This window comes from Indicator indicator, chromosome 3 (assembly GCF_027791375.1).
Source record: "Indicator indicator isolate 239-I01 chromosome 3, UM_Iind_1.1, whole genome shotgun sequence".
Classification (NCBI taxonomy): Eukaryota; Metazoa; Chordata; class Aves; order Piciformes; family Indicatoridae; genus Indicator; species Indicator indicator.
Genome location: NC_072012.1, coordinates 4,643,896 through 4,669,439, shown reverse-complemented (window position 1 = coordinate 4,669,439; position 25,544 = coordinate 4,643,896). Strand labels below are relative to the sequence as shown.

The window sequence follows — 25,544 nt, the reverse complement described above, 5'->3', positions numbered from 1 at the left end:
TTATATTTGCATCTCTATTTTTGTATATTCCCATATTTAGCCCCTTCTCCTATCAGCCTCACCATGGTGATTTGGACAGGGAGAGTATATAAGAATCAAGTGAAAACATTATTTGTGTAGGTTGAGGGGCGGCCTAGAATATTATTAACTCCTCTCTGACTTCAGTGCAGTGTTTTGAGTTTGCTTTGGCTGTGGTGGAACTCAAAGAGTACCTGATGTTAGAATGGCATTATGCATTTGCACCTTCTCTCAACATCTAATCCCTCAAAGGTGCTCCATGCCTTCAAAGAGTGGCTCTCTGAATCTGCCCTCTCAAAACAAAGATACTGAGGAGCTTCTGCCTCCTAGCCTTTGGGCATAGTATGGGTGTAGCAACTGCTCAGAGGTGCCCTTTGGGTTTTATTGTTCTCTGTTGCTTGTTTCCCAGCCAGTTTGAACAGAAAGAGAAATAAGCTGAAAATGTGGCCTGGGCCTTCAATGCTGTTGTCAGAATTGGTGACAAGTCATTCTTGCTAGTGCTGCCACTCATCTGGAGTCCTGGAGCTTCCCTTGATTTCAGCTCCCAGTACATCTGTGGCATTGGGATGCCAGCTGCAATAAAGGGTCTTACCTGAGGAAACCTTAAAAAGCCTTGGTGGTCTCCAGGCTATTGCAGTTGATCTCTGGATCTGGCATACTAAGGCTTTTTTTCCCAGCTCCATTCTAGATATCTAGGAATCATAGTGGCTGTTACTCTGGCTCTTCCTTGCTGGTGAAGAAGCTTGCTTGTGTTCTCCAGCAGGATGGATGATGGGGAGGGTATTATGAACTATAAGGGAAACCATTGATATGAAGGGGGGGAGGGCAGGTGTGTCAGGGTGGAGGTTGCTGAGGCTGGCACACCGATGAGGATTAGAAAGTTCTCTGTTTACATTTTTTCACGTGCAGCATTCCGTGTGGGGGTTCACATGTGGAAACTTGCACTAATCAACTCAGAAGAATCTTGCATTGTTGTATCTCAGTCCAAGTGCTTGTACTGCGATGGCAATGAGCTCTTCTTGCAAAAGACTTTTTTCACTGTGCCAATGTCTGTCTGAAAAATGATGAGGTGGTTGAGCTTAAGGAGTGGTGGTATCCTCTTTCGGCTGCAGCTGGACTGCCTCACTGAGGCTTCCTCTTGGGGAGGGGACTTCCTGCAGGTAAATTGCTAAAGTGTGTTAATTCCAGCAAGTATTTTCTCTGCATATGGGTCATGCTGCCTGCTCAGCTGAAGTCAGTGGAGTGGACATAAAATTCAGGGTAGGATTTGGTCGAGTTTTTTTGTTCCATACATTTCAGTTCCTGCATCAGGGATTTTGAGTCACCTGTCCCATGGCAGGTCCATGTGAAGAGGGGCAAATTGCACAGACTGTGTTTTTCCACTGAAGCTGACCAGCATGGAGAGCTTTGGCTGTTTCTCATCTGGCCTAACCAAAGAATGTATTTAGTGGGAAGCTGTGATCTGCCTTGGCAAGTCCATGTGTTTTCCCAGTGAATCTAGAGTAGCAGTTTGAAAGAGTCGATGATCTTTGAAGTTCCTCTTAGGCTGATCTCCAGATGACAGAAGCATTGATGCAGCCAATATGCATGCCTGGAACATTGCCAGGGAATGGACCCTAGACTGACACTTAACAAGTTTTCTGGTTTTCTTCACCACTGTTCTCCTCTTCCCTCAGAAAGGGCCATGCTTTCTGCCTCTTCTCAGGCCAGCCAGGATGTCAGAACTGTAGATGACACACGTGTCAGCGCAGGAGATGCTCAAGTGAGTTTGTCTTGTAACCATAGAAATGGTCTCATTGATGTCAACAAAGCTGCTCCTTGTCTTTTAAACTAAGTACAAATGTCCTTACATCATCAGATACACACACAGTGAGACATTAACTCTTTGTGCACCTTCTGTGTAGACACCTGGGGGGAGTGTTCCTAGCTGGCTAGTTAGTGATGGAAATAGTTGGCATGTCACTTAGGAGAGAAACAGACCTTTGTGGTTTGAAAACAAAACAAAACCAGACACTGCAGCAGAGTTTATTGTAAACTAATCTTTGCATGTTCACAGGCTCACAGGATGTCAGGGGATGGAAGGGACCTCTGAATATCATCAAGTCCAACCCCCCTGCCAGAGCAGGACCATAGAATCTAGCACAGGTCACACAGGAATGCATCCAGATGGGGCTTGAAAGTCTCCAGAGGAGGCTCCACAACCTCTCAGGGCAGCCTGTTCCAGTGCTCTGTGACCCTCACAGTGAAGAAGTTCCTCCTCATGTTGAGGTGGAACCTCCTATGCTCTAGCTTGTATCCATTGCCCCTTGTCCTATCACAGACTGGAACTGAGCAGAGCCTGTCCCCTCCCTCTTGACACCCAGCTCCCAGATATTTCTAAGCATTTATTAAATGTTCCACAGGAGCTTGTCATAGAATGGTTTAGGTTGGAAGGGCCCTTAAAGATCATCTAGTTCCAACCAACCTGCCCTGTCCATGTGCTATTAATGAGACCTAACCTTGCATTTTAGAAGTCTACCTGCCATGTCATACCTTCCTAAGGAGCACTCCTTTTTCCTCCACTGCTTTTGGATACCAAGATCTTTATTTGAAAAGACCTTAGATCCAAGAAATGGAACATGGACATAGCATTTGCATTGGAAATGAAGAATGGGCTCCATTCATGGCAATTAATGCAACATTAAGTGAAATATTTGCAGTAATGCAAAATATGCAAATGAGCCAGCTGATATCAAAGGATTCTTGTTGCTGCCAGTTGGAACTCACAGTATTTTAAATTCCAGATGACTGCTATAACATTTTTCCCCCCAGGTGCAGGTACAAGTGTATCTCTTGGTACATAGATCTTTTGATTATGTGAATTTACCCAAAGCTCATCATGTTCCTGCATACCCATTTGATATGCCCCCACTGGCAGACTCAGAGTGCCAGTGCTGGGTGCTGTCCTGCTGTCTCATGTAAGTTGGACTTCTTTTGGCCAGGGTGTAGGACAGACAACAGAACACTTGCAACTTTAAACTGGAGTAGTATCAAGCAGGAGCAGCAGCATGTACTTTATGCTCTTCCCCTACTTTTGGAGTCCCATTTGACAGATGAGTAAAATCTTCTGTGCTTAAAAATTAATTTGTTGTAGTCCTAGCATAATTGTGAAGAAAATTGCACCCAAACAGCTTATCATGACAGGTGCCACAATCCACTGCCAGTGAAGGTGCGTGCAGAGAATCCCTTTTTACGGCACTAATGGCCTTTGGTGGTGTTCTGGTCTCCACTTGTGCACTGCTTCTCTATTTCTTACAGCCCATTCTCTAGAACTGACTTCATTGGTGAGTCTTAGGCAGATAGGTTCAATATAAAGCCTGTGCTAAGCTGAAGAAAAGGCCACTGTCATGAAACAGTGAGTATTTCCATTCCTCATTGATTAGCTGATCAGCTAATCAATGGCTGAATTAATTGATTATTGCCATTTGTGGGGGGGACTGCATGAACTGCAGAGCTCTTTGGTCATTGCTGCTGTTGATCAAAATACCCCTTCAGAAGTCATCAGTCACTTCTTCCCCATGACATTTTTGTCTTGTTTGTCACCAATATTGTCGCAGACTGCATCTGCTTTTGAAGGTGTGCTGTGCATGTAGCAGCTTACTTACAAGAACATAGCTAGGTTCTTTGGGTGCAAAAGATAATGTGACCTTTGTCTTCCTTAGCCATGAGATTTTTTTTAAATTGGGTTATTGCTTGAGAATTAACTAAGTTAGGAATGGCCTAAAACTTGAAAATGACTGCAAAACATTCCATTTCTTTCTTAAAAAAAATCAAATAAAACACAGCAATGATCCAAGAGGGGCAATTTTCTTTCCATCTATACAAAGGGCAGCTGAGAGGATGATGCCAGTGTAGCATTTACAGGATCTGGGTGTTCCACTCCCAAGACTGTGTCAGGCAGGGTGAGTAAACTGCCTATATTCAATTCAGGCCAGAGATTGTCTTGGTAGCAGGCAGCACGGCTGTGGTGTTGAAACTCTTGAGGAGCAGGCTTGTTCCCCTCCTTTAAATGAACAAGGAGTGGCTTTGAAGTCCTGATTCAAATGGCTGCAGCCTTAAGCCAAGCAGTTAAGAAACAGCCAGGGGAAATGAAAGTGTTTTTTGGTGAAGAGGATACCACCAGGCTTAAGCTGAACCAGCCTTGTTTGCAAGTGAAGGATCTGGTGCTGCTTTCAGATTTTTAATCTTGTTTTTGTTTGGTTTTGTTGTTTTTTTTTTTTTTGTAAGCTTTAATCCCTGTTTGTCATTGTCTTAAAGCTAGCTGGTGTCTCTTGTTCATCAACTTTGGTACGATGGTGCTTTGCAAGGATGTATTTATATTATAATGACCAATATTTGGTCACTCCTAGTCACTCATTCACTAACTTTTTTGTGATTTGGTTTTCGGTTTTTTGTTTTTGTTTTGTTTTAATTTTGGTAAAATAAAGTGCTTTACTTGTCAAGTGTATATAAACCTTGTACAAAAACCTTGTCCAATTATTGCTATAAACTGAGTTGTAACAAATGAAATGTTGATTTTTATAATAAAACTAAGAGTGGAAAAAAAAGAGAGCTGCTCTTTTTATTTCAGCATCTGGAAGACAGGTAACTGAAGGCAATGGTGTGTCTTTGCTCTACATAAAAGCCAGAATTGTTGGTGGCCTATGGGAGGCTGCCTTTATACAAAGTCTGTGCAGTTGGAATGTGGTAGAGTTCTGGTGCAAGTATTGTCCTGTTTCAGATTTCCTGAATCCTGGTCTTTTCCAGATGCAGCTGGTAGGCATCAGGGTGCATCTCAAACGCAGTTCTTCGAAGTGCACAGCAGAGAGGCAGTACGGAGGGACACCACAAAGAGCAGGATCAGCTTGACTTAAAGCCTGAAGGAAAAAAACTCCAATACTCTTTAGAGGGAGAGTGTAGCTCAGGAAGCAGAAGGAAGCTGTGTTTCAGCAGCAGCTCCAGCAGGTGTGCTAGTGATCAAGGCCTGCAGAGATGCTGAAGCTGTGTTTGCCACGTGCCACGGGGCTGCAGCCATGGTAAGAGACACTGGAATGTTTTGCATAGTTTAAAACACACTCCCTGCCTGTCTGAGGAAAGACCACTTGGGAATCTGAAAACAATTTCTTTCCATTGCATGATCTGTGTCTTTCATCACATGTACACAGGGGCAGAGGTGACTGCAAGTGCTGGAATTCAGCACTGGTAGTGGCAAGAGCCCAGTACCTGAAAGGATCCTACAGGAAGGCTGCAGAGGGACTTTTCATAAGGTTGTCTAGAAACAGGACAAGGGGGAATGGTTTGAAGCTGAGGGAGAGCAGGGTTAGACTGGATCTGAGGAAGACCACCTTCAGTCTGAGGGTGGTGAGACTCTGGAATAGGCTGTCCAGGGAGGTTATGGCTGCCTTCTGCCTGGGGGTGTTGAAGGCCAGGTTGGATGAAGCCTTGAGCAGCTGAGTCTAGTTGAGAGGTGTCCCTGCCCATGGTGGGGAGGTCAGAGTAGATGAGCTCTGAGGTCCCTTCCAGCCTGAGCCATTCTATGATGGATAGCCAAAGGGTTAGTGATGTTGAGAGTTAATAAAGAGTCATCGTTGATTAACTTTCTAGAGGCCAAGCATTAGGACACTTGCTCAGCCCCAAATCTTTCCTACCAAGCCTTTATGCATAAAAATCACAGCCTGGGAATAACCCTAAGCACCCTGTGTGTGTCTGGTTTTGGTCTCGATGTGCTTTTGTATTCCATTGAGTAAAAGTGTCCATTCTGCATTGGTATTGGCAGCACTGCCCTAAGGTGAGGAAGCAGGATCAGGTGCTTATTGCTGTAGGAGAGCTGCTGGACATGTTTAACCAGTTGTCACAGAGAAGATTTTGTAGCTAGCTGAGAATCCTCTGCACGTTTGGTAGGAGAGCCTGCTGAAAAGCAGGCACCTTACAAGGGGAAGTTTCACCTTGTATCAAGCCTGCTGTGTGCAGCAGCTATTCCTGCATCCCTCTGCCTCATGCATCATGTTGGGAACATAAGAGAAATGTTGTGGAGCTTAGTGACTTTAAAACAGTAACGACACAAAACTCATTTCTCTTGTAGAAACTGCGTCTGGGTAAATGAGGCTTTATCTTGGTCTTGATCTGTGATGGCAGCTAGGAAAGGGAGCTGCCAGCCCTATCCCACTTCCATCTTCTGCTGTGTAAAGAAAAGGCCTGGCAGGAGAGATCTGATGCTTGGGGTTACCTGGTATGGGGTGGCAGAGCAGTGATCTTGCCACAGCTTTGCTTTCACAGCAGGATACCTTGTGGACGAGTTTAAGGGGAAGCTCTGCAGAAACAACCAAGTTTACTTCTCTGAGGACACAGAAAGAATATAATTTGAATGGGAGGAGATGGAAGGATTTCCTGTGGTGCTTTCCATTTGTCAGTGTTGCCAAAATTCTTAGCCCTGTCTCCTTGCCAGGAAGCTAGTAACCACTTCAACCCACAGAGCACTTGCTGGAGAGGAATGACCGAGTGACCCAGCACCAAGCTCCCCCTGCATTTCCCTGAGTGACAAGTTTCAAACCACTGCTGATCCTTGCTGGTTTGCTGAATGAAGGGCTACAGGCAATGCTGCTGGCTACTGGGGTGCTGGGAGTTAGCAGCTTCCAAGGTTTGGGGCCAGTCAGAGGGCAGCAGGCAGGCTGGGGGAGGAGATGGTGATGGGGGTGATACCTCAGGAATCGGCGTGCTGTGAGCCCTTCCTCTTAAAGGGCTGATGCTCATGGAAAAAGCCACAAATATCTGCTGTGAGCTGTGCCTGTGTACAGCCCCTTTCCTGTCTGGCACCTCCCCTGGCCCTCCTTACGTGGAGTGCCTAATGAAAACCAGATCTTGGCCTCCGAGGCCTTTCGGGGCTCACTGCTTAGTGGAGGCTTCCATTGTCCTCACAGCGAAACTACGTTTGGCTGCCAGGGAGATGGGGGTCTGTGGTGGGTTGAAATTATCCCCCAAAATAAAAGTTGCCAGACCAGCTCAGCTGGAAAGCAAATGAAGCTATATTTACAAGCAGACTAAAATCTAGAACTATGAAATGCAATGAATATATACAAAATATACAACATTTACATGTATTTACAATTTATAAGCCACACAATAATCCCCCCTGGCCAAAACCAAGGTGTTACCAACAGCTTCCCCCTCCCTGCTCCTCACCCTATACAAGGGGAAAGAGAAAGAAAAGAGCAAAGAGTAGCTTGTTAGCACTTAGCCACAAGAAGAAGGCAGCCAAGGTCAGCAACAGCCAAGCAAAAGCAACCAGCTAGTATCTGCTAGAAAACCAAAAAGAACAAGAGTTAGTTTATACAACTAACTTTATGTTAGTTATCAGACCAATGTGATTATTTAGACCTTATCCTTATTTTTCCCTTTTACATCCAATGATAATTTATTTACCTTCTACCACTTTTCTACTCAATCTGTGGAAAATGTTCCTAGGCATCAGCCTAAAACTGCCACAGGGTCTCACAAAATCGGCTGCCTTCAGCTTGGAAGCGAGCAGCAGGTTAGCCCTGCAGATAACAACATGGCCAGTGCTGAAACACCGAGGAGGAGAAGATCAGAAACTGGCCCCTGCTGTGGGCAGGAGGAGAGTCTGTAAATGACACTTAAAAAAAACCAACAACCCATTGGTGTATTTTTTTGTGACTTTGTTTTTCAAGCACGCTGGGGTGCACACTGGAGACAGAAAGAGCCCTCTCCTGACACCACTTTCTTCTTCCCGTTCTGCAAGTGTTTTGAGAAACCCTTTGGCCACAGCATTGCAGCGCAGGCACCTTCATGTGGGCTCTTCTGCTGTAGCGCAGCTGGTTGGGATTAATTACTTGATGGAAGAAAACCACTTTCAGATGCTTCTAATACAAAACTGTTCCACCAGCAGTGTGTTAATAATGAAGGCTAATTTGTTTTTTTTTTTCCTGTTTCAAAGAATTTATTTCTCTTCCCTGTCCTTCCCGTGCAATGCCCACACGCCTTTTCCGTGCTGGCTCTGCCTTGCCTCCACCTCTCAAACTCCTGCCTTGACACCCCTTGGTTTTGACTGTGCAAAAAGGCAATGGATCCAGTGCTGGGCTGTGCCCAGAGCTACCAGCAGCTGATGCTGAGGAGCACTCCTCAGCAGCAAGGTCAACCCCACAGGGTGGGTGAGGACCTCTGCCACTTGTACCCTTTTGGGCAAGTCGCCTCTGGTGTTTGCACGTGTGAGGAGCAGAGTGGGAAGGAGGTGGTCGAGGGGAAAGTAGCACAGTGGTGATGTGGAAGGGCAGCAAATGGTGCTTCCCAGGGATAGAAGCTAAGGCAGAAGTGAGGTGCATGGGAGAAGGAGGAAAGAGGGAAACCACTGCTCTGCAGGCAATCCCACACCCAGGGTTTCCTGAACAGCTGAGGAAAAGAGCTGATGTCAGCTAAGCTTCAGTAACTGAGCAGAAAAGATGCGTTCAGGTTTTGAAGAAGGAGGGGAAGAGACACCAATTGTGGCCTTCACTGGCATCCCTTTTTTCTTCTTCAGAGACAGAAAAAAAAGTGCTCAGAAGTCAAAAGTTAGACAGAATTACAGGCTTGTCAGAGAGCCAGAAGATCTGAGGGGAAGTTCTTTGGTGACCAGCATCAGGTAAGGAAGAGTCCCTCTTGTTTTAACAAGTCTTTACAGAAAGCATAGGTCTGCCTGGCAGTGCAGAGAGCATGGGAACGGGTGGGAGACTGGGACAGCTGGGAGTTCCACTGCTTTAAGATGCTTGGCTTCTGTCACATAGGTGGTTTTCTCTCTTCTCATCTGATGTTTGAATCATCCTTCAGCTTTAGCTAACTCCAAAAAGAGAGGAGCAAGAAAACAGATGAGTTGTGATCATCCTACCCCTGCTGTTTATCTGCTTGCGTCAATTTTGTGTTGCTAATAAAACCTATCTCTGCTCACGACGGCAAAAGCATGGGGCAGAGCACCTGTGGCACCAGGAGGACTTGGTGATTCAGCCTGAAGGTTTGTTGCAGGATTTCTCCAATATTTGTTTCCCGTTCCCTTGCATTTGTCTCCCTGTTGTGCATGGTCAGCTGCCGGTGCTGTAAGCAGGTACTTGCTGGATTTGGTTTCCTGCCGCCTGCACACCGCTGGGAGCCAGCTGTAAGTCATGAAAAAGATTGCTTCAGACAGAAGGGTTTGGCTTGGGGTAAGATGTTCTTCTTCATTGCACAGCTGTGTGAGACCATTCCATATTTTTAATGATCCCTGGCCAGTTCTATTGCTGTGTTGTCTTGTGACATGGAAGAGTTGGGAGGGAGATACAAGAGCACTGCAAGCAAAGCAAACAATATTATAGTACATTAGAGGTTGAAAGGGACATCAAGAGATCATCCAGTCCAACTGCCAAAGCAGGATCACCAAGGGCAGTCTGCACATGAATGCATCCAAGTGGGTTTTGAAAGTCTCCAGAGAAGGAGATTCCACAACCTCTCTGGGCAGCCTGTTCCAGTGCTCTGACACCCTCACTGTAAAGAAGTTTCTCCTCATGCTGAGGTGAAATTTTCTATGTTCAGGCTTGAAGCTGTTGTTTCTTATTACTGCACACCACCGTCCACTTGACACCCACCCCTCAGATATTTATACACATTGATGAGATCCCCTCTCAGCCTTCTCTTCTCCAGACTAAACAGCCCAAGGGTTCTCAGTCTCTCTTCACAGGGGAGATGCTCAAGTCCCCTAAGCATCCTCCTGGCTCTCCGTTGGATTCTCTCCAGCAGGTCTCTGTCTCTCTTGAACTGGGGAGCCCCAAACTGGACAGGTGTGGTCTCCCCAGGGCAGAGTAGAGGGGGAGAAGAACCTCCCTAGCCCTGCTGGGCACACTTTTATTGATGCACCCCAGGATCCTATTTGCTCTCTTGGCCACAAGGGCACATATGAAATGGGCCAGCTCATTTATGCTACATTCTTATCTTGAAAGGTTGGACGAGGTGATCCTTGAGGTCCCTTCCAACCTGGTACTCTATGAATGAAATATGAAGATCTCTGCCCAAAGGTACTTTCTTACTTGTAAGTCTAAACATTCTGAGAAAGGACAGAATTGTAATCAAGAGTAAGAATCTGCTCTTCTCCCTCTGTCTGCTACTGTTGCCTTGCAGCTGTGATGTTGGTTTTGTGTTGAATGATTTCTACATCAGTTCCTTCCAGATAGAATAAGTTCAGTGATTTACACCTTTGAGGGGGTTTAAAATCTCTTTTATATTATATGTATGATATATATTTTTATGTACCTAGAGTTCAATACCTTACTGGTAATTACAACTGCTTCCACTGTTCTCATTGCCCTTTTTTTCAGGGAGAAAAAAAAAAACAAACAGATTTGGGTTTATAGATTTTATTTTTATTTTTTTACGTGCACAAAGAAACTGACAGCACATCCTTCTGGGGAACAACTACAGCTCAACTCTGTAAGAGCTGCGAGAGAGAGCCAATTTTCCTCATCCCTGGGCTGCTGTGAAGAGGGACCCTGAGGCCAGAAGGTAATTAGCCAAGTTTCTTTTGAGATGATGTTCTTGCTAATGTCCTTGCTGAATCCTCACAAAGGAACCGCAAACTCACAAGCACAGTATTAGCTGCAAATTTGTTCCCATGGTGGTTTTCAGCTTGTTTTGCTTCAGTCACTCTTGGTAGATAAAATGATGACACTTTCCAACCCTTCCTTTTGCAAAGGGTGAGTAGTGTTGGGGCAAGAAGAGAAGGCTGAGAGGGAAATCTTATCAATGTCTAGAAATATCTGAGGGGTGAGTGTTAAGATGAAGGTGCCAGGCTCTTGGTGGTGCCTGGTGATAGGACAAGGAACAATGGGTACACGCTGGACCACAGGAGGTTCTACCTCAACACAGGGAGACACTTGTGTATGGTGAGGGTGCCAGAGCCCTGGAGCAGGCTGCCCAGAGAGGTTGTGGAGTCTCCTTCTCTGGAGACTTTTGAAAACCCACCTGGCTGTGTTTCTGTGTGACCTGCCCTGGGTGATCCTTCTCTGGCAGGGGGGTTGGACTGGATGATGTCTGGAGGTCCCTTCCAACCCCTGACATTCTGTGATTCTACAAAGCAGGCCAGTCAGTGCAGATAATGTTTTGCAGGTTTGCCTACTCCTCCTCCCCAAAGGAGAGACCCTGCTGTACATGTCCATCCTTTTCCTGTGCTTTGTCCTATGTCCTGTGCAAGCAGGAGTTACCCACCCGGTAACTGCCACTTGCTCTTCACCCTGCTGGGCTTACAACAGAGCACTGAGGATGGGATGCTGAGCATCCCCCTGCAGGGGCTCAGTGGTAAGCAAAGGATGGACCTGATGGAGAGGGTCCAGAGGAGGGCTACCAAGATGATAAGGGGCTGGAGCACCTCTGCTACAAGGACAGGCTGAGGGAGCTGGGTTTGCTCAGCCTGGAGAAGAGAAGGCTCCAGGGAGACCTAAGAGCAGCCTTACAGTACCTGAAGGAGGCTACAAGAAGGCTGCAGAGACACTGTTTGCAGAGGTCTGCTGTGACAGGACAAGGGACAATGGTTTGAAATGAGAGGAGAGTTAGATTGAATGTGATGAACAAGTTCTGTACCATGAGGGTGCTGGAACACTGCAACAGGTTACCCAGGGAGGTAGTTGAGGCCCCATCCCTGGCGGTATTCAAGGCTGGATAGAGCTCTGAGCAGCCTGCTCTAGTGGAGGATGTCCCTGCTGACTGCAAGCAGGGATTGGACTTAGATGACCTTTGGAGGTCCCTTCCAACCCAAACCATTCTATGATTCTAGGATAAGCACTTTGCTCAGTAGTGTCTGAGGTAGCAGGGAGTAGAAAGTTATCCCAGGCCCCTTCCTTTAGAGCTAAATAGAGTTCATGAATCTTAAAACCTTTTTCAAAAACAGAAAGTTAAAAAGGAAAATTTAGCCTTCAAAGTGATGGTGAGTCACTGCCCCTCAAAGCATTTCCATGGATTTCTTGAAGTTCCTTCCCAGTGTGTATTCCAAACGTATTTGTGGGGATGATAAATTCTTCCTGTCTCACATCTCATTTTGATCCATCAAACTGGCTCTTGTTTTGGGGTTTGCTTCTGGCACTAGAGGCTAATTTGCCTCTTCTAATTGATTGCAGACACTGCATCTAACATGACAGGCTCTGCCCACCCAGTAATGAGATATTGTCTTTCCTGGCTCTCCTCCTTGCCTTAATGAGAAGCAGAAGGCTGACCTCAGCCCTGAACTCTGCCCTCTCCCTTGCTAATTCAGGCCAAGGCTCAGCAGAGCACACTCAGGTTTCTGCCTCACCACCACCCCTTGTTTGTTTGTCACTGCTTTAAGGGTGAGTTTTACTTTATTGGCAGGAGGCTTCCATCACCCCAGCTGCTTTTCACCTGTGAGAACACAGGGAGGGAAGAGGCAGCAGGTGCACGGAGTGGTACCACTGGGCATAGGGGCTGAAAACAAGCAGATGTGTGCCCAGTGAATGTTTCCATGGACATCTGCATTTTGTAGCTGCACCATCTCCTGCATGACCTTCTCTGGCTTGTGTGCTTTGCCCTCTGGACTGGCAGAAATCCCTTTTCCCAGGATCTGTTGGATATTCTGAGGTCTGTTAGCTATCTGGCCTGGGTTTCAGGCTTGGAGTTATATATTTAAACTTTTGAGGTTTGGAGTTTTTAACTTGTGTCCTCTTGTGGCTAAAATCTAGGACTTCATTGTGGGTGCTTAGCTCCTTCACCACTTGAATCCACACAGGGCCTCCCTTGGTCAGCAACCTTCAAAGGTTTCTTTGTGAGCTGGGAGAGTACAGCAATAGCTGCCCCACACTGGCAACAGTGACAGTGAATAGATTATGTCCCACTCACCCAAATACCCCAAACTGGCACAACAGATGGATTCCTTGACATAGATGGATGCATACCAGGAGTCACTGATAAAACAACAGACAGAAGAAGTGGAGAGGCTGTTGAAGGGGTGGTGGTGAATGCTCCCCACTCCTACGAAAAGAGCTGAGCTTTTCTTGTGTGAGCACTGGCTTGGGAAAATCATCTGTCCATACAGCTTGTCTAGGCAGGGTGAATTTGTTGTAATTATTTCTACAGAGTCTCCAGCTTAGTCTAAGCTATCTGCTTAGTCTCCAGCTCTGGCGAGGATGGGATTGGAGAGCTCAGCTTTCCATTAACAGTCTTCATTCTCCTGCTTCTTGAAGGAAAGTAACTGAATGGTCTGCATTTACCTGAGAGCATAAAATATAGGAGGTAAATATGACATTCAGCCTTCACAAAAATCTTGAACACCACCTGAGGGGGTTAATCTTTGATGGTTTTCTGGGAGGGGCTGAGGTGCTCACAGCTTAAGCACAGCACAAGACTTAGCTGCTATTAACAGCCTGCCATAGCTTTGTCAGAGTCACAAGGTCACCCTCACCTTTTCTCTGATGTTTCACATGGTGATAATGCCTGAAGCAATTCCTGTATCCCCTGCCCCACACAAAACCTTTGTAACCCAGGTTCTCCACCTTTCCCAAATTTGATAAAAGAGGAGAAACCAAGACAGCTGAAGCCAAACACGCACAGCAACTTCTAAATACAGAGCATCTGCCTAGCTTTCCTGTATCCCAGTGTGTTTCATACCCCTGCCTCTGGCTGATCCTAGAACCCTGACCTACCAAAAGATTTCAATTTCACCCAAGGTACCTACAGTAATATTTAGGCATCACTGGCATCACCAGGCTTGCTTCAGGCCTTGCTTAGTGAAAATAGTCCCATGCTTGCCTGCATTTCTGCCTCCAGATGTGAGCAGAGCCCTCAGTCTGAGTGATGATGAGCTTCTTGGCTATCTTCTTCACAGAATCACAAAATCAACCAGGTTGGAAGAGACCTCCAAGATCATCAAGTCCAACTGATCACCCAACCCTAACTAATCAGCTAGACCATGGCACTGAGTGCCTCATCCAGTCTCTCCTCAAACACCTCCAGGGACATCAACACCCCCCGCCTCCCTGGGCAGCCCATTCCAATGGGCAATCTCTCTTTCTGGGAAGAGCTTCTTCTTAAGATCAAACCTAAACTTCCCCCTGCACAGCTTGAGACTGTGTCCTCTTGTTCTGTTCCTGGTTGCCTGGGAGAAGAGCCCAACCCCCACCTGGCTACAACCTCCCTTCAGGTAGTTGTAGACAGCAATGAGGTCTCCCCTGAGCCTCCTCTTCTCCAGGCTAAACACCCCCAGCTCCCTCAGCCTCTCCTCACAGGGCTGTGCTCCAGACCCCTCCCCAGCTTTGTTGCCCTTCTCTGGACACATTCAAGTGTCTCAATGTCCTTCTTGAATTGAGGAGCCCAGAACTGGACACAGGACTCAAGGTGTGGTCTAACCAGTGCTGAGTACAGGGCAGAATGACTTCCCTGCTCCTGCTGGCCACACTATTCCTGATGCAGGCCAGGATGCCATTGGCTCTCTTGGCCACCTGGGCACACTGCTGGCTCCTGTTCAGCTGCTGTCAACCAGTACCCCCAGGTCCCTCTCTGCCTGGCTGCTCTCCAGCCACTCTGTCCCCAGCCTGTAGCTCTTTATGGGGCAGGAAAATGCATCCTCTCTGCATCTGCATGGCTGCAGCAGACATGCAGTGGAGCAAGTTATGGGACATACATAGGAGAAGCCTTTTCTATGGACTGACTAGGATGGATCACAGCAGCTCCTAATCCTGGCACATCTCCTAGCCCCACCCCACAACCTGCTGTGCTAGGTGTTGTGCAACAGAACTGGAATTTCTGTTTGCCATCTGGGATTTACCTCCTGCCTGGCGAGATCATCCCAGCAGCAGATAAAAAGCAAGGGAGGCAACCAACTTCAATGGTTCCTGCTTGGTTCTCACCCTTCTCTCACACTGCAACTCCCCAGCTGTGAACTTTTCACCCTGAACTTCTTCCAAATTGTGAGGCTCTGCAGCTGACAAATCATAGGCAGTAAATCTACATTTCAGGCCATAGTGTCTGTTGAGCTGTTCCCCTTGGTGCTTCACTGCAATGCACTTCCTGTCCACCTGCAGCTTTTCTGGCTACTCAGCTGTGTGTATTGGTAGTAGCAGCATGCTACCCACCTGTGGGAAGAAGGGAAAGGAGCAGCAGCTTGAGAAGAGGGAGACTATGCAATACTGATGCTGTGCGAAGACCAAAGGGTGCCTCCATATACCTCATCTGCCTTGGGCAGAGCAATACTGCACTGCCCAGCATTTCCTGGGAAGTGAAGGAAATCCATTCCTCAAGAGAGGTGAAGCAAAATTAAGGAACAGACAAATAAATTGTCTGGTTTGGAGCAAAGTCTTCAGAGTGCTTTCTACCATTTCTGCCTCCTCCTTACTCGCTGGAGCAAAGGACACTGCTGCCACGAGCCAGGACAGAGCTCCTTCGTGCAACATGTGTGCACATGGACAGTGAGGGCTTCTCATCCTATGCTTTTGGTGCTGCAGGGAATGGTAGCCCGGGCAGGTCATACTTGCTGCTGGAACCTCTCAGAGGGTGATGTCAGGCTGAGACAGCAGCTCCTAGGCACTAACACAGCCTGCCCCAGTGGGCTGACTCCCTTGAACACTGTGCAGAAGGAAGCTGCAGGATACTTCTAGCTTCCCCGTACCACCAGCACAGGGTAAAACTGTCATCACAACCTTAATGCTCAGTGAAATCAGCTCCTTTTATAATTAAGCTGTAACAAAAAGTATGCTGCTGAGAATAAGAAAACACTTCTTGTTTCAACAGTAAACCTCTGTGTGCTTTACATGAGCAGCAGAGGATCCTACAGCTAAACACAGACAAAGATGTTCATGATCAGTTGCCCTCCCTCCCAGCATCCCTTCCACACACACCTCAAACACACGTTTGTCTGCTGCTGCTTTAGACACCACGGATTTTAAACAGACAGCAAGATGAATTCTGGCTGAGCCAGCAGCAGAGCTTTGTCATTCATGCCAGGCAGCAGCAGCGGCAACAGCTCCGAGCTCAGCCTTGTTGTCTGCTCTTAGAATAAACCAAAGCCATCATTCCAGCAAGGAGGTTGCCACAGATCCCTGCCATAAAAGGAACAGGTTCCTCTTAAATTCCAACTTGCATAAGAACAACTAAATAAGAAAGGGCTCCCTGGGCTGATTTCCTATGCTGGCTTCTACTGCTGCTGAAAAGCAAATCCCTCTTACCAACCCAGATTGAAAGAACCCCCAGCTGAGTAGCTGTTGTGAGGTGGAGAGTTGTTGCATTCCCATTTAAGATGCTGATGGCTGTTGTCTCCACTCCTGGCATGAAACTGGCCCTCAGCTACCAAACTGGGGATGAGGGACAAGTGTGGCTTTAGGGCTACTAAACCTTCAGCTTGAGAATCACACTCCCAAACACCCAGTTTGTGCACCTCCCTGAACAGCAAATTGTTATCTGAGCAGAGAAAATGCAAAAAGCTTTTTCCATGAGCTAGCAGCCAGCTAATGGCAAACCACTGCAGGCAGGCTGACCAAGGCTGGGCTTGGTGTAACTGAAATCAGATCTAGTTCTTCAGAGCCAAGAGCTAGCTAACAAGCCTGCTTTGGAAACCAATCACATTTCTAAGGAAGCATCAGCCTGCAGGCTGTGGGAAGCTACAACAGCTCACTATTAATTTTTCCATAGGAAAAAAATGTTGGAGAAAGGTGGAAGAACAACAGTTGGAACTTTTGAGTAGGTTCTTGCCTCTCCCCCACAAATCTGCCCCCATTTGGGGATATCTGATGTCATCAGAAAGAGGGGATGTTCTTAACAGCAGGATTACAGTCTGGAGCTGCAGCAAGTGTTCTCCACCTCCTTTGAAGAAGGGGAACAAAGGTAGGTTGCTTCCATCTTCTCTGACTTTTGTTTCCCCACGTACATGTCCGGACAGAGGCAGAGTTCACTACACACGAGATGCAAGTTGAAGGTTTATTAGTCAAACCCTTGCTCCCCTTGCTCTTTGGTAGCACTGCATGTTTTATACAGCCAGTCAAAATGCTTTTAGCACTTTCTTCCAACTTCCTGATTTCTTATTGACATCTTCATGCAGTCTTTCTAGTTCATCTACACACAGAATAAGCATCTGTAATGGAAAGATGTCTTGCAGGGAGCCTTTTCAGGGAACATCCTAGGGTAAATTAAGGAAAGTGTGTCCAGCAGGCCAAGGATGTTCTCCTGCCCCTCTACTCTGCCCAGGGGAGACCACACCTGCAATATTGTGTCCAGTTTTGGGCTCCCCAGTTCAAGATAGGGACCTGTTGGAGAGAATCCAATGAAGAGCTATAAGGATGATTTGGGGACTTGAACATCTCTGCTATGAAGAAAGACTGAGAGCCCTGGGGCTGTTTTAGTCTGGAGAGGAGAAGGCTGAAAGGGGATCTGATCAATATCTATAAATCTCTGAGGGGTGGGTGTCAAGGTGAAGGTGCCAGGCTCTTGTTGGTGGTGCCCAGTAATAGAACAAGGAACAACAGGTACAAGCTGGAACACAGGAGGTTCCACCTGAGCACCAGGAGACACTTGTGTATGGTGAAGGGTGATGGAGCCCTGGAGCAGGCTGCCCAGAGAGGTTGTGGAGTCTCCGTTTCTGGAGACTTTCAAAACCCACCTGGATGTATTCCTGTGTGACCTGCCCTTGGTGATCCTGCTCTGGCAGGGGGGTTGGACTGGATCATCTCTGGAGATCCCTTCCAATCCCTAACATTCTGTGATTCTCTGTACTGGAAAGTCACAGAAGTGGTGCCATGTTTGTACAGTTGCATCAGATGTCCCAGGTTCCCTCTTTCTCCACCTGGGATGGAATCCAAAAGTCCCTGAGTAAATGGGCCACAAACCAAGCCTCAAAGTCAAGAATTATATTCACTGACATCTGCCTCTCATCTAAGTGATGCAGTGCTGTTCCTTCTGCTGCTACACAGATTCAAGAACTCAAATCAGCTCACTTGTTTGCAGTGGCTGTAGGGCCAGCTGAGTTGATGTAGAAATCCCTGAGATTACATCTAGCGTCCAGCTCCTTTTGAGTAAGGAGGAAAACTTGACACAGTAGGGTAAGTTTTGAATTTCTTGGCCTGCAAAGCTCTCCCAGTGCTTGTATCTTTCACATTAATGGGCAAAATAATCTTGTAGAAGTCACTATCTATTGTGCTGTGCTTTGAAGGGGTTTAAAACAGAAGAGCTCAAATTAAAAGCATCTGTAGGTAAATCAAGTCTGTTTTCCTGGGGGAATGGGAGAGGCATTGAAGTCAAAAGCCCTCATTTGCCTTACTTACTGTCTTTCAGATGTATAAAATGACATCAGTGCTTTGGAGAATCTAATCAGAGGAGGAGGAGAGGGGAAGCTGGTAGCAGTGTGTAGGTTTGTCTTCTAACAAGGGGCTGTGGAACTGATAACAGATGATACCGCTATGAAACACACCAAGCTGGCAGCACTTGTCTCACTTGGCTGATCACAGTCCAGTGGTTCCAGACTGCATGCTTTGATATTTTCCCCCAGTTTGTACTTCAACATCCATCAACAGGAGTAGTGGCAAGCACCTCTACTCAAAAAGAGACCTAAAATCGCTGTCTGTGGGGCTGAATGCTCGTAGGAAGTTGGAGGTGGAAAACCCTCTACATCAGTAATGGCTTTAAGAAAGTGCAGTTGTACCTTCCCTGGAAAAAAAATAAAATACAGACCCATTGTCACCCTGGCATCTCATAAGAGCCTGCCTGTGCTGTAACTGGAGGCTCCTGCACCCTGAAGAATGGATTCAGTTGTGATTACTCCACTTCTTCCTCATCCTGTGAAGTCACAGCCTTCTCCTGTAACACAGAAAGAAAACCGACAATTAAGAAAGCATTGAGGACCTCATTCTAGTTTCAGCTCTGCTGAGGTCAGTCAGCAGGTTTGCCAGTAGGGTTTTCTGAGCTTCCATGCTACCTAGGCCAATGGACACAGGCTGTACAGCTGCTGAATGTTTGCATTCTGTGTAATGTCCAGTGCTAGTGCTTCTGAGCAACTCCATGCAAATGAGCTATGAAGGGCAACAGCTCAGCACCACTGCTGGCCAAAGAGCACCTTGCACAACTGACTTTAAAAGAGATATGAAGATAAGGAGATGGCTTTCTGTGTAGGGAAGGTTGGAAGCAAATCACACCATAAGGGCAGAATGTATGAACTCCTGTGCTGTCCCCAGAACCTGCCAACAGCACCCTTCTAGGGAGAAGTACAGGATTAGGGCAAACATGAAGTTTCCTGGTGTTTCTCCCAGTCCTCAGCTATTTGTGGTAGAGAGACTGTGTCAGGAGTGGTGCTTTCTACTTAATTAATGGTGTTTTATACTCCAGGAATCTCCTACTGATTTTTGGACCTGTGCAAATAAAAAACTTGCAGCATAGAAGATGCCTTGTAGCAAGGAATTCCCCAGCTGGAGTACACACTGTTAAAGAACCTGCAGCTTGGGTTGCTTTCATTTGGCCATGTCAGCTCTGTGAGAGTATGCTGCTTCAAGACCCTTTAGGCTGTGCACAGGTCAGGGGAGACAAAATGCATACCCAGCCACCCTGGTCCTGAATCCATGGCTTGAAGTGTTCTCTGAGGTACTTTGATCCAAAGCCCAAGACCCGGTTCATGGGATGGTTGTCAATAGCTTTCAGTCTGGTGGCAACTTCCATTGTATAGGCAATTTTCAAGCGCTGTGCTTGGCCTCCTGTTACTCTTGGTGAATCTTCTGAGAAGTCTTTCAGGAACCAGTCAGTGATCCCCTTGAAGAAGCTGTAGGACAGCATGTCTTTAAAACACTGATAGAAAGCTCCATCCTTTTTCATCTGAAAATAAGAGTAAGGATTGTTTAAACTGAGCCATTTGGTTGGAATTGCTTTCCCCACCCCACTGGGAAAACAGAACGTTTCTAGGTAGTACACAAAATACAGTCCAGCTCCAGTGCTGAATGCAAGACATGGCACACAAAGGCCACACCTCACTGCAATGCCATTCCTTCAGGCTCTGCAGGTGGATCCATAATTCTTTGTGTTTGAATAAGAGAAGCAGAGAGAGAGAAAGCAAAACAAGTGTGACACTGATATTGAGACCTGCAGGTGAGGAGCCAGGGGAATAGAGAAGGAGTTGGGAGGATGAACTGAAAGGCCAAGGTTGTAAGAAGCATAGCAGCAGCTGCAGTGCTGAGCTCCATTTGCTCAGGCATGGTCTTTGTGATGCTTCTTCCTGAATCTGGGCATGTCCTTTATGTGGGAGTGTGCCTTTGCAGAGCAGAAGGGGCAGATAAAAAATGAGTAAAGGGAACCAGTGCCTATCCTTCTAATAAAGAAAACACCCACTCCTGCTCAAGGACCTGTCGAGGTGCTTCTATAGCTTTTGGGCAGGGCTTTCAAAATGCACTCAGAAGATTTATTCCCCTTTCCCTACAGCAACTCTCAAAGCTGTAAAGTTTCCCTCCCTCCACTGGGAACAGCTTGTATGTCAAATTTAATGTGAGCACAAGAGTTTCTCTGAGTTGGTCAAGTGCTCAGCATCCCATGAAACTCAACAGGAGTGATGTGGTTCTGCTTTGAGACATACAATCTTTTCACTGCCTTCCTCCCCCCACCCCAACAGAGATCTCTGCTAGTCCTCTGCTCTTAAGGAAGATGTCAGGATGAATGGCAAAGGTTTCAGAAAGTGCCAGATGCAAAAAGGGCAGTTGAGGATAGAGACAGAGTGTGCTAGGTTTCAGAAGCCTCACTCCCAAGAGCAGTGTCATCTTTCTCTCATGATCTAGCCAGGGTAGGCAGTTACCTTTTCTTCCAGTTGGTCCCCTCTTTGTTTTAACAGTGAAACTATTGATAATATTATTTCTTGTTCTGTCAAAGGAAAGAATAATGTAAATCTCACAGCCTTCTAGTAAGATCCAGATGGCAAGCTATGGCAAAAGCCTTTGTGTCATTTGATCATCAGAACACCTGCTAGTTGGCAGAACAATCACAATTGTGTACCCAGGCTTCAAGCTCACTGTTGTAAGTCTGCATGGACTAAGCTGTGCTGTTTCTCCATCTGCCCAATGGATGCTAAAATGGATGCTCCAGTTAAGAATCTGGGAAAGAGCAGGAGCTTTAACACCCCGCTGCCAGCCCTTTTGGCTTTGAGGTGTGCCTGATAACAAGCCAGAACAAAAGAGCAGCTAGCAGAATGGCAGCTAGAATGGACTTAAAATTAGGGAGAGGAAATCCCCTCATTAGGACAAACTGTGGGTTTGCAGCTCTGGCAGGGTCCCTCTTGTAACCAGAAATCTCTGGAAAGTTTCTGTTAAAACTACGTCTCTGCAGGCATCATAGAATATAAGCAGTTCAAACTTCTCACAGAGATTTAGGCAGAAGTTCTTCAATACCAGAGTGGTGAGACTCTGGAATAGGCTGCCCATGAAGGTTGTGGCTGTCTCCTCCCTGGGGTGTTCCAAGGCCAGGTTGGATGAAGCCTTGAGCAGCTGAGTCTAGTTGAGAGGTGTCCCTGCCCATGGTGGGGAGGTTGGAGGAGGTCTGAGGCCCCTTCCAACCCAAACCATTCTGTGGAATTGTTGAGCAGTGTTATTCCATCACCAAATAGGGATTGGCCACGACATTTGTGCCCCAATGACTGCTCTTTGGCCTTGAAGCACTGGTGTCTTACTCTGCCCCCAGCTCTGCCACTCCTGCCACTGCTCTGTGACCTTACATCACTGTCTCCATCCTCCTTTTATCATATCTCACCTCTCTGGATTTTTAGGGATGCTCTCTCTAATTGCAGTAGCAGGTAGGGCTCATTAGATGACTGCAAGAGCAGTCCCTGAAATGTGGGCAACAGAGGAAGAACCAGCAGAGCAAACTTCCCTCTTCACAGCATCTTATTACAGAAATCCTAAGTGCTTTGGCATGTCTAGAGAAAACACTGCAGTGTGCAGTCCCAGCCTGGCATACTGCCCATGAGCAGGAATGCTTCCCCCTTACTGTGTTCCTTAGCCTCACTTCCAGCAGTAGATTCACCTTTGTCTTGCTTCTGACGTGGGGCTTCATACTGACACCGAAATTCCCAGGGTCTGGGAGCAACAGTAACAAGCTTGGCAAGATTGTCTGCAATGTGACTGATGTATGCTGGTTCACCTGGTTGGGAAGGAAGGTGGGAAATAAAGAAGGCAATTAATCTTTCCAGGAAATAATTCAGTGATTGACTCATTTGGAAGTGACTGGAGCATACCAGGAGATCCATTTCTCCTTGCTGGGGCCTTACTATTGCTTGAGATGAGGTGGTAATAATTGAGAGAGAGAAGTGATGTGGTACAGTCCCTCTCTGGGATCTGAGCAACAGCTAAGCCATACAGCACCAAGTGTTGCTCCCCGGGGTACATCCTTGCAATCTAGAAGCACACCACATACTAAGAAACATGCAAGTACTGCTGTATAGGACTGTGGATCTTGGTTGCATTGCCCATGATTAGTTCACCTCTAGGTGCAGATTCAGAAAAGATGGGTATCTGAAAGCTCTTTCCTCCTTCTCACAGGCTAACCCTGAGCAAAGGAGAAGCAGACTTCACTTCAGAGGCACCTCTAGCACAAAACCTTCTTGTGTCCTTGGCACTGTTGTATTAACACTGGGAACACTCAGCAACTGGATTGGCTTTATCCGCCTCATGTACTGACTCAGGACCTGTAGCAGCTGAAGGCATTGCTTGTTGAGGGGACTCCAAGAGAGACTCTGCTGCATCAAGAAGAGCAGGAGGAGCTGTTGCAAGGCTTTTTTCATCTAAAAGGTGCTCATCCTTACAATTTGCCTCACATAGCTTGGAATGCAAACCTCAAATCTCCCCCCCACCACTGCCTAGCAGCAGCTCCTGTGTGAGCAGCAGTGGCCTGACCCATGCCGTGTAAAATTCACAAGCAGAATTTGTTGTGAGAGCAGTAAGGGTTAATGTAACCAATAAAAACTGCATTGCAAGGCTTGGTGAACCAGCTGCATGGCCTTGTCTGCTTGCATAGCCTGTCAAGGAGCTGCTAATCTTCTAGGAAGCAGATCCGGGGTCTTGCTGTCTTTGGAAACCTAAGATTAGGCAACTGCTTTTGAATTGAACAAGCCTTCAGTTTAGGTGGGGAATCCTGAAAAGCACCCCCAGTTTTTGTAGAATGGCCTGGCCAGCCTTGCAGTGCAGCTGCTAGCAGTGTGCATCATCATCATCATAAATGTTTTATGAATTGGTCCTGCAATCTGCTGAAGGACAGGCAAAGCCCAGATTTGAAGCCAAGCAGGATCTCAGGGAAGTTAACACGCAGCAGGGGGAGATTTGACCTCAAGGCCTTGCTGCCACCCATGCTGCAGGCAACATGGTGATGCATTGGCAGGGTCATTAAATGATTGACCCCCCCAACTCCTGAGCACTTTCTTGGTAATGTGAAAATAAACTGGGCCTAAAACTGGCTCTCCAGATGCAGACTTATGTCCTTGGTAATCAAACCAGCAGAAAATTACAATTACTTCTCCCTAGCAAAAGGTACTGGGCTGAGGCAGAGACACTTTCTTGAAAGGCAGAGCTGGATTTATGGGCTTGGTGGGCAGGGGCTGGCTCAGGACAGCTGAAGTGATCAGGGATGGGCATTAGCTGGAGAAGTCCCTGATGGATAATTTTTGGACATACCTTTACATGCAGTGAAAGGGGAGAGCAGTTGCTGTGACACCAATAGTGTCAAGTTGGGACAAATGAAACCAAAAATCTTCTGCCTTATCTACATAAAGTGCCAATCTGTCATACACTGGAGATGGCAGCTTGGTGGGAAGACCTCATCTGTCATGCACTGGAGATGGCAGCTTGGTAGGGAGACCTCAGCCTTTCTCTCAAAGAGAAAAACCTCATTGGCTGCGGTGCAGCACCTGATACAGGGCTGGCTTTGGGGGCTGGGGTACAAGAAGTTTATGTGGACGGGATCCCAAGATGTTGGATGGATTACAGCCACCTACTGCCTCTTCTTGCAACACCAGGGAGGGCAAGTCCAGACTTCATATATGAGCAGACTGTAAGGGAGACTTAGATAACTCTGAAAGACTGTTTCCATTTGAGATGCATGGTGGGGTTATAAGAGCTGGACCAGAGAGATGGGCTTCTCTGTGCTTGAGGCTGGTCACTGCCATGTTCCAAGCAGCATCTAGCCCTTCTGTCTTTGGCATGGAATGTTCATCTCATGATAAAGCCCCTTGAACAGGTCTTCAGACAACTACTCTTCCCTGATAGTAGTGTGGAGGTCTTTGGTCTGACCAGTGTTTTATGTTTGCTTTTTAACTAGGCATGAAAAACAAAAGGACAATTCTCAGAAGAAAACAAACAAACAAAAACAACAGTGTTTTGTGCAGTTATTCCACAATATGCTAGAAAACAGCAAAGCCACTCACAAGCATGAATCCTGTGGGTGGAAGTACTACTGAAGATCTGGCCACCTGCCTTCCTAGTTGGAAATCAGTAGAGCTAACAAGAGGTAACCAAAAAGTGCAAGAAATCCCCTTCCTCATCCTGCCTCTCCACAGGCAGCCAGCCATTTAAGCTATCCAGAGAGAGATTTAAACCTAAAGCAGAAGGAAAGAACTAAGACATACTTGACTGATCCTGAAAATTCCCTTGTGAAACGATGTCAGAAGGGCAGGGATCTGCTGTGTAGCTGCCCTGCTTTTTCAGCTCTCCTTTGCTGGGGAGAAGAGGTAGATGATATCCTGGAAAGTAGCTTGGTTCTGCTTGCTTGGGAGATGTCACAAAACCCTGATAATAGACTTTTCCTACTGGTTCATCTTCATCCCATTGGGGGTCACTTGTTACTCCTGTCCCAGTTGAGGATGCTGATTTCTGCACGTTAGCTTCACTTTCCAGGAGTTTCCTGTATGTGCTGGCAGGCAGCCGCCGCCGGGCGTAGGCCATGAGGATCTTGTACTCTATGCTGTCTCGCTCATCGTCTTCCAGGAGTGTGTCTTCCATCGTGACATCATTTGCCAAAGGCATCTTGGCTCCTGCAAGAATCACAGAAACATAGAATGGCTCAGGTTGGAAGGGACTTCAGAGCTCATCTCCTCCAACCTCCCCACCATGGGCAGGGACACCTCTCAACTAGACTCAGCTGCTCAAGGCCTCATCCAGCCTGGCCTTCAACACCCCCAGGCAGGAGGCAGCCACAGCCTCCCTGAGCAGCCTGTTCCAGAGTCTCACCACCCTCAGACTGAAGAACTTCTTCCTCAGCTCCAGTCTAACCCTGCTGTCCCTCAGCTTCAAACCATTCCCCCTTGTCCTGTCTCTAGACACCCTCAGGAAAAGTCCTTCTGAGCCTTCCTGCAGGATCCCTTCAGGTACTGGAAGGCAGCTCTAAGGTTCCCCCAGAGTCTTCTCTTCTCTAGGCTGAGCAACCCCTGAGTTTTAATAGCTTAGGGATCAGCCTATTTTCATTAATTTCAACCAATACTTCACATTTTTACAGGAGCTTTCACCAAACACCTGGCTGTTGACCAGCACCACCAGGTCCTTTTCTGCCAGGCAGCT

At 47.0% G+C, this 25,544-nt stretch overlaps 1 protein-coding gene across 1 annotated transcript; it reads right to left on the bottom strand.

Annotated features, from left to right (window-relative positions):
• Positions 1–18,789: 18,789 nt before the first annotated feature.
• On the bottom strand, positions 18,790–25,013 carry BCL2L14 (BCL2 like 14). Its single transcript, XM_054399722.1, has 6 exons — positions 24,798–25,013; positions 22,319–22,394; positions 22,006–22,140; positions 20,804–20,868; positions 19,564–19,836; positions 18,790–18,831 (listed from the first exon to the last, which is right to left on the bottom strand). Exons 1-6 carry the CDS (start codon positions 25,011–25,013, stop codon positions 18,790–18,792), a joined length of 807 nt encoding a protein of 268 aa, XP_054255697.1.
• Positions 25,014–25,544: the final 531 nt, after the last annotated feature.

What these genes read in the sequence shown, in the direction of transcription:
- BCL2L14 (XM_054399722.1), bottom strand. Translation starts at nt 25,013, where the DNA reads ATGCCTTTGGCAAATGATGTCACGATGGAAGACACACTCCTGGAAGAC. An exon ending in TCAGATCCCAGAGAGGGACT is followed by an intron (nt 22,141 to 22,318) that starts GTACCACATCAC and finishes CTTCCCAACCAG; the next exon opens with GTGAACCAGCATACATCAGT. An exon ending in AGGTGAATCTACTGCTGGAA is followed by an intron (nt 20,869 to 22,005) that starts GTGAGGCTAAGG and finishes TTCCTTTGACAG; the next exon opens with AACAAGAAATAATATTATCA.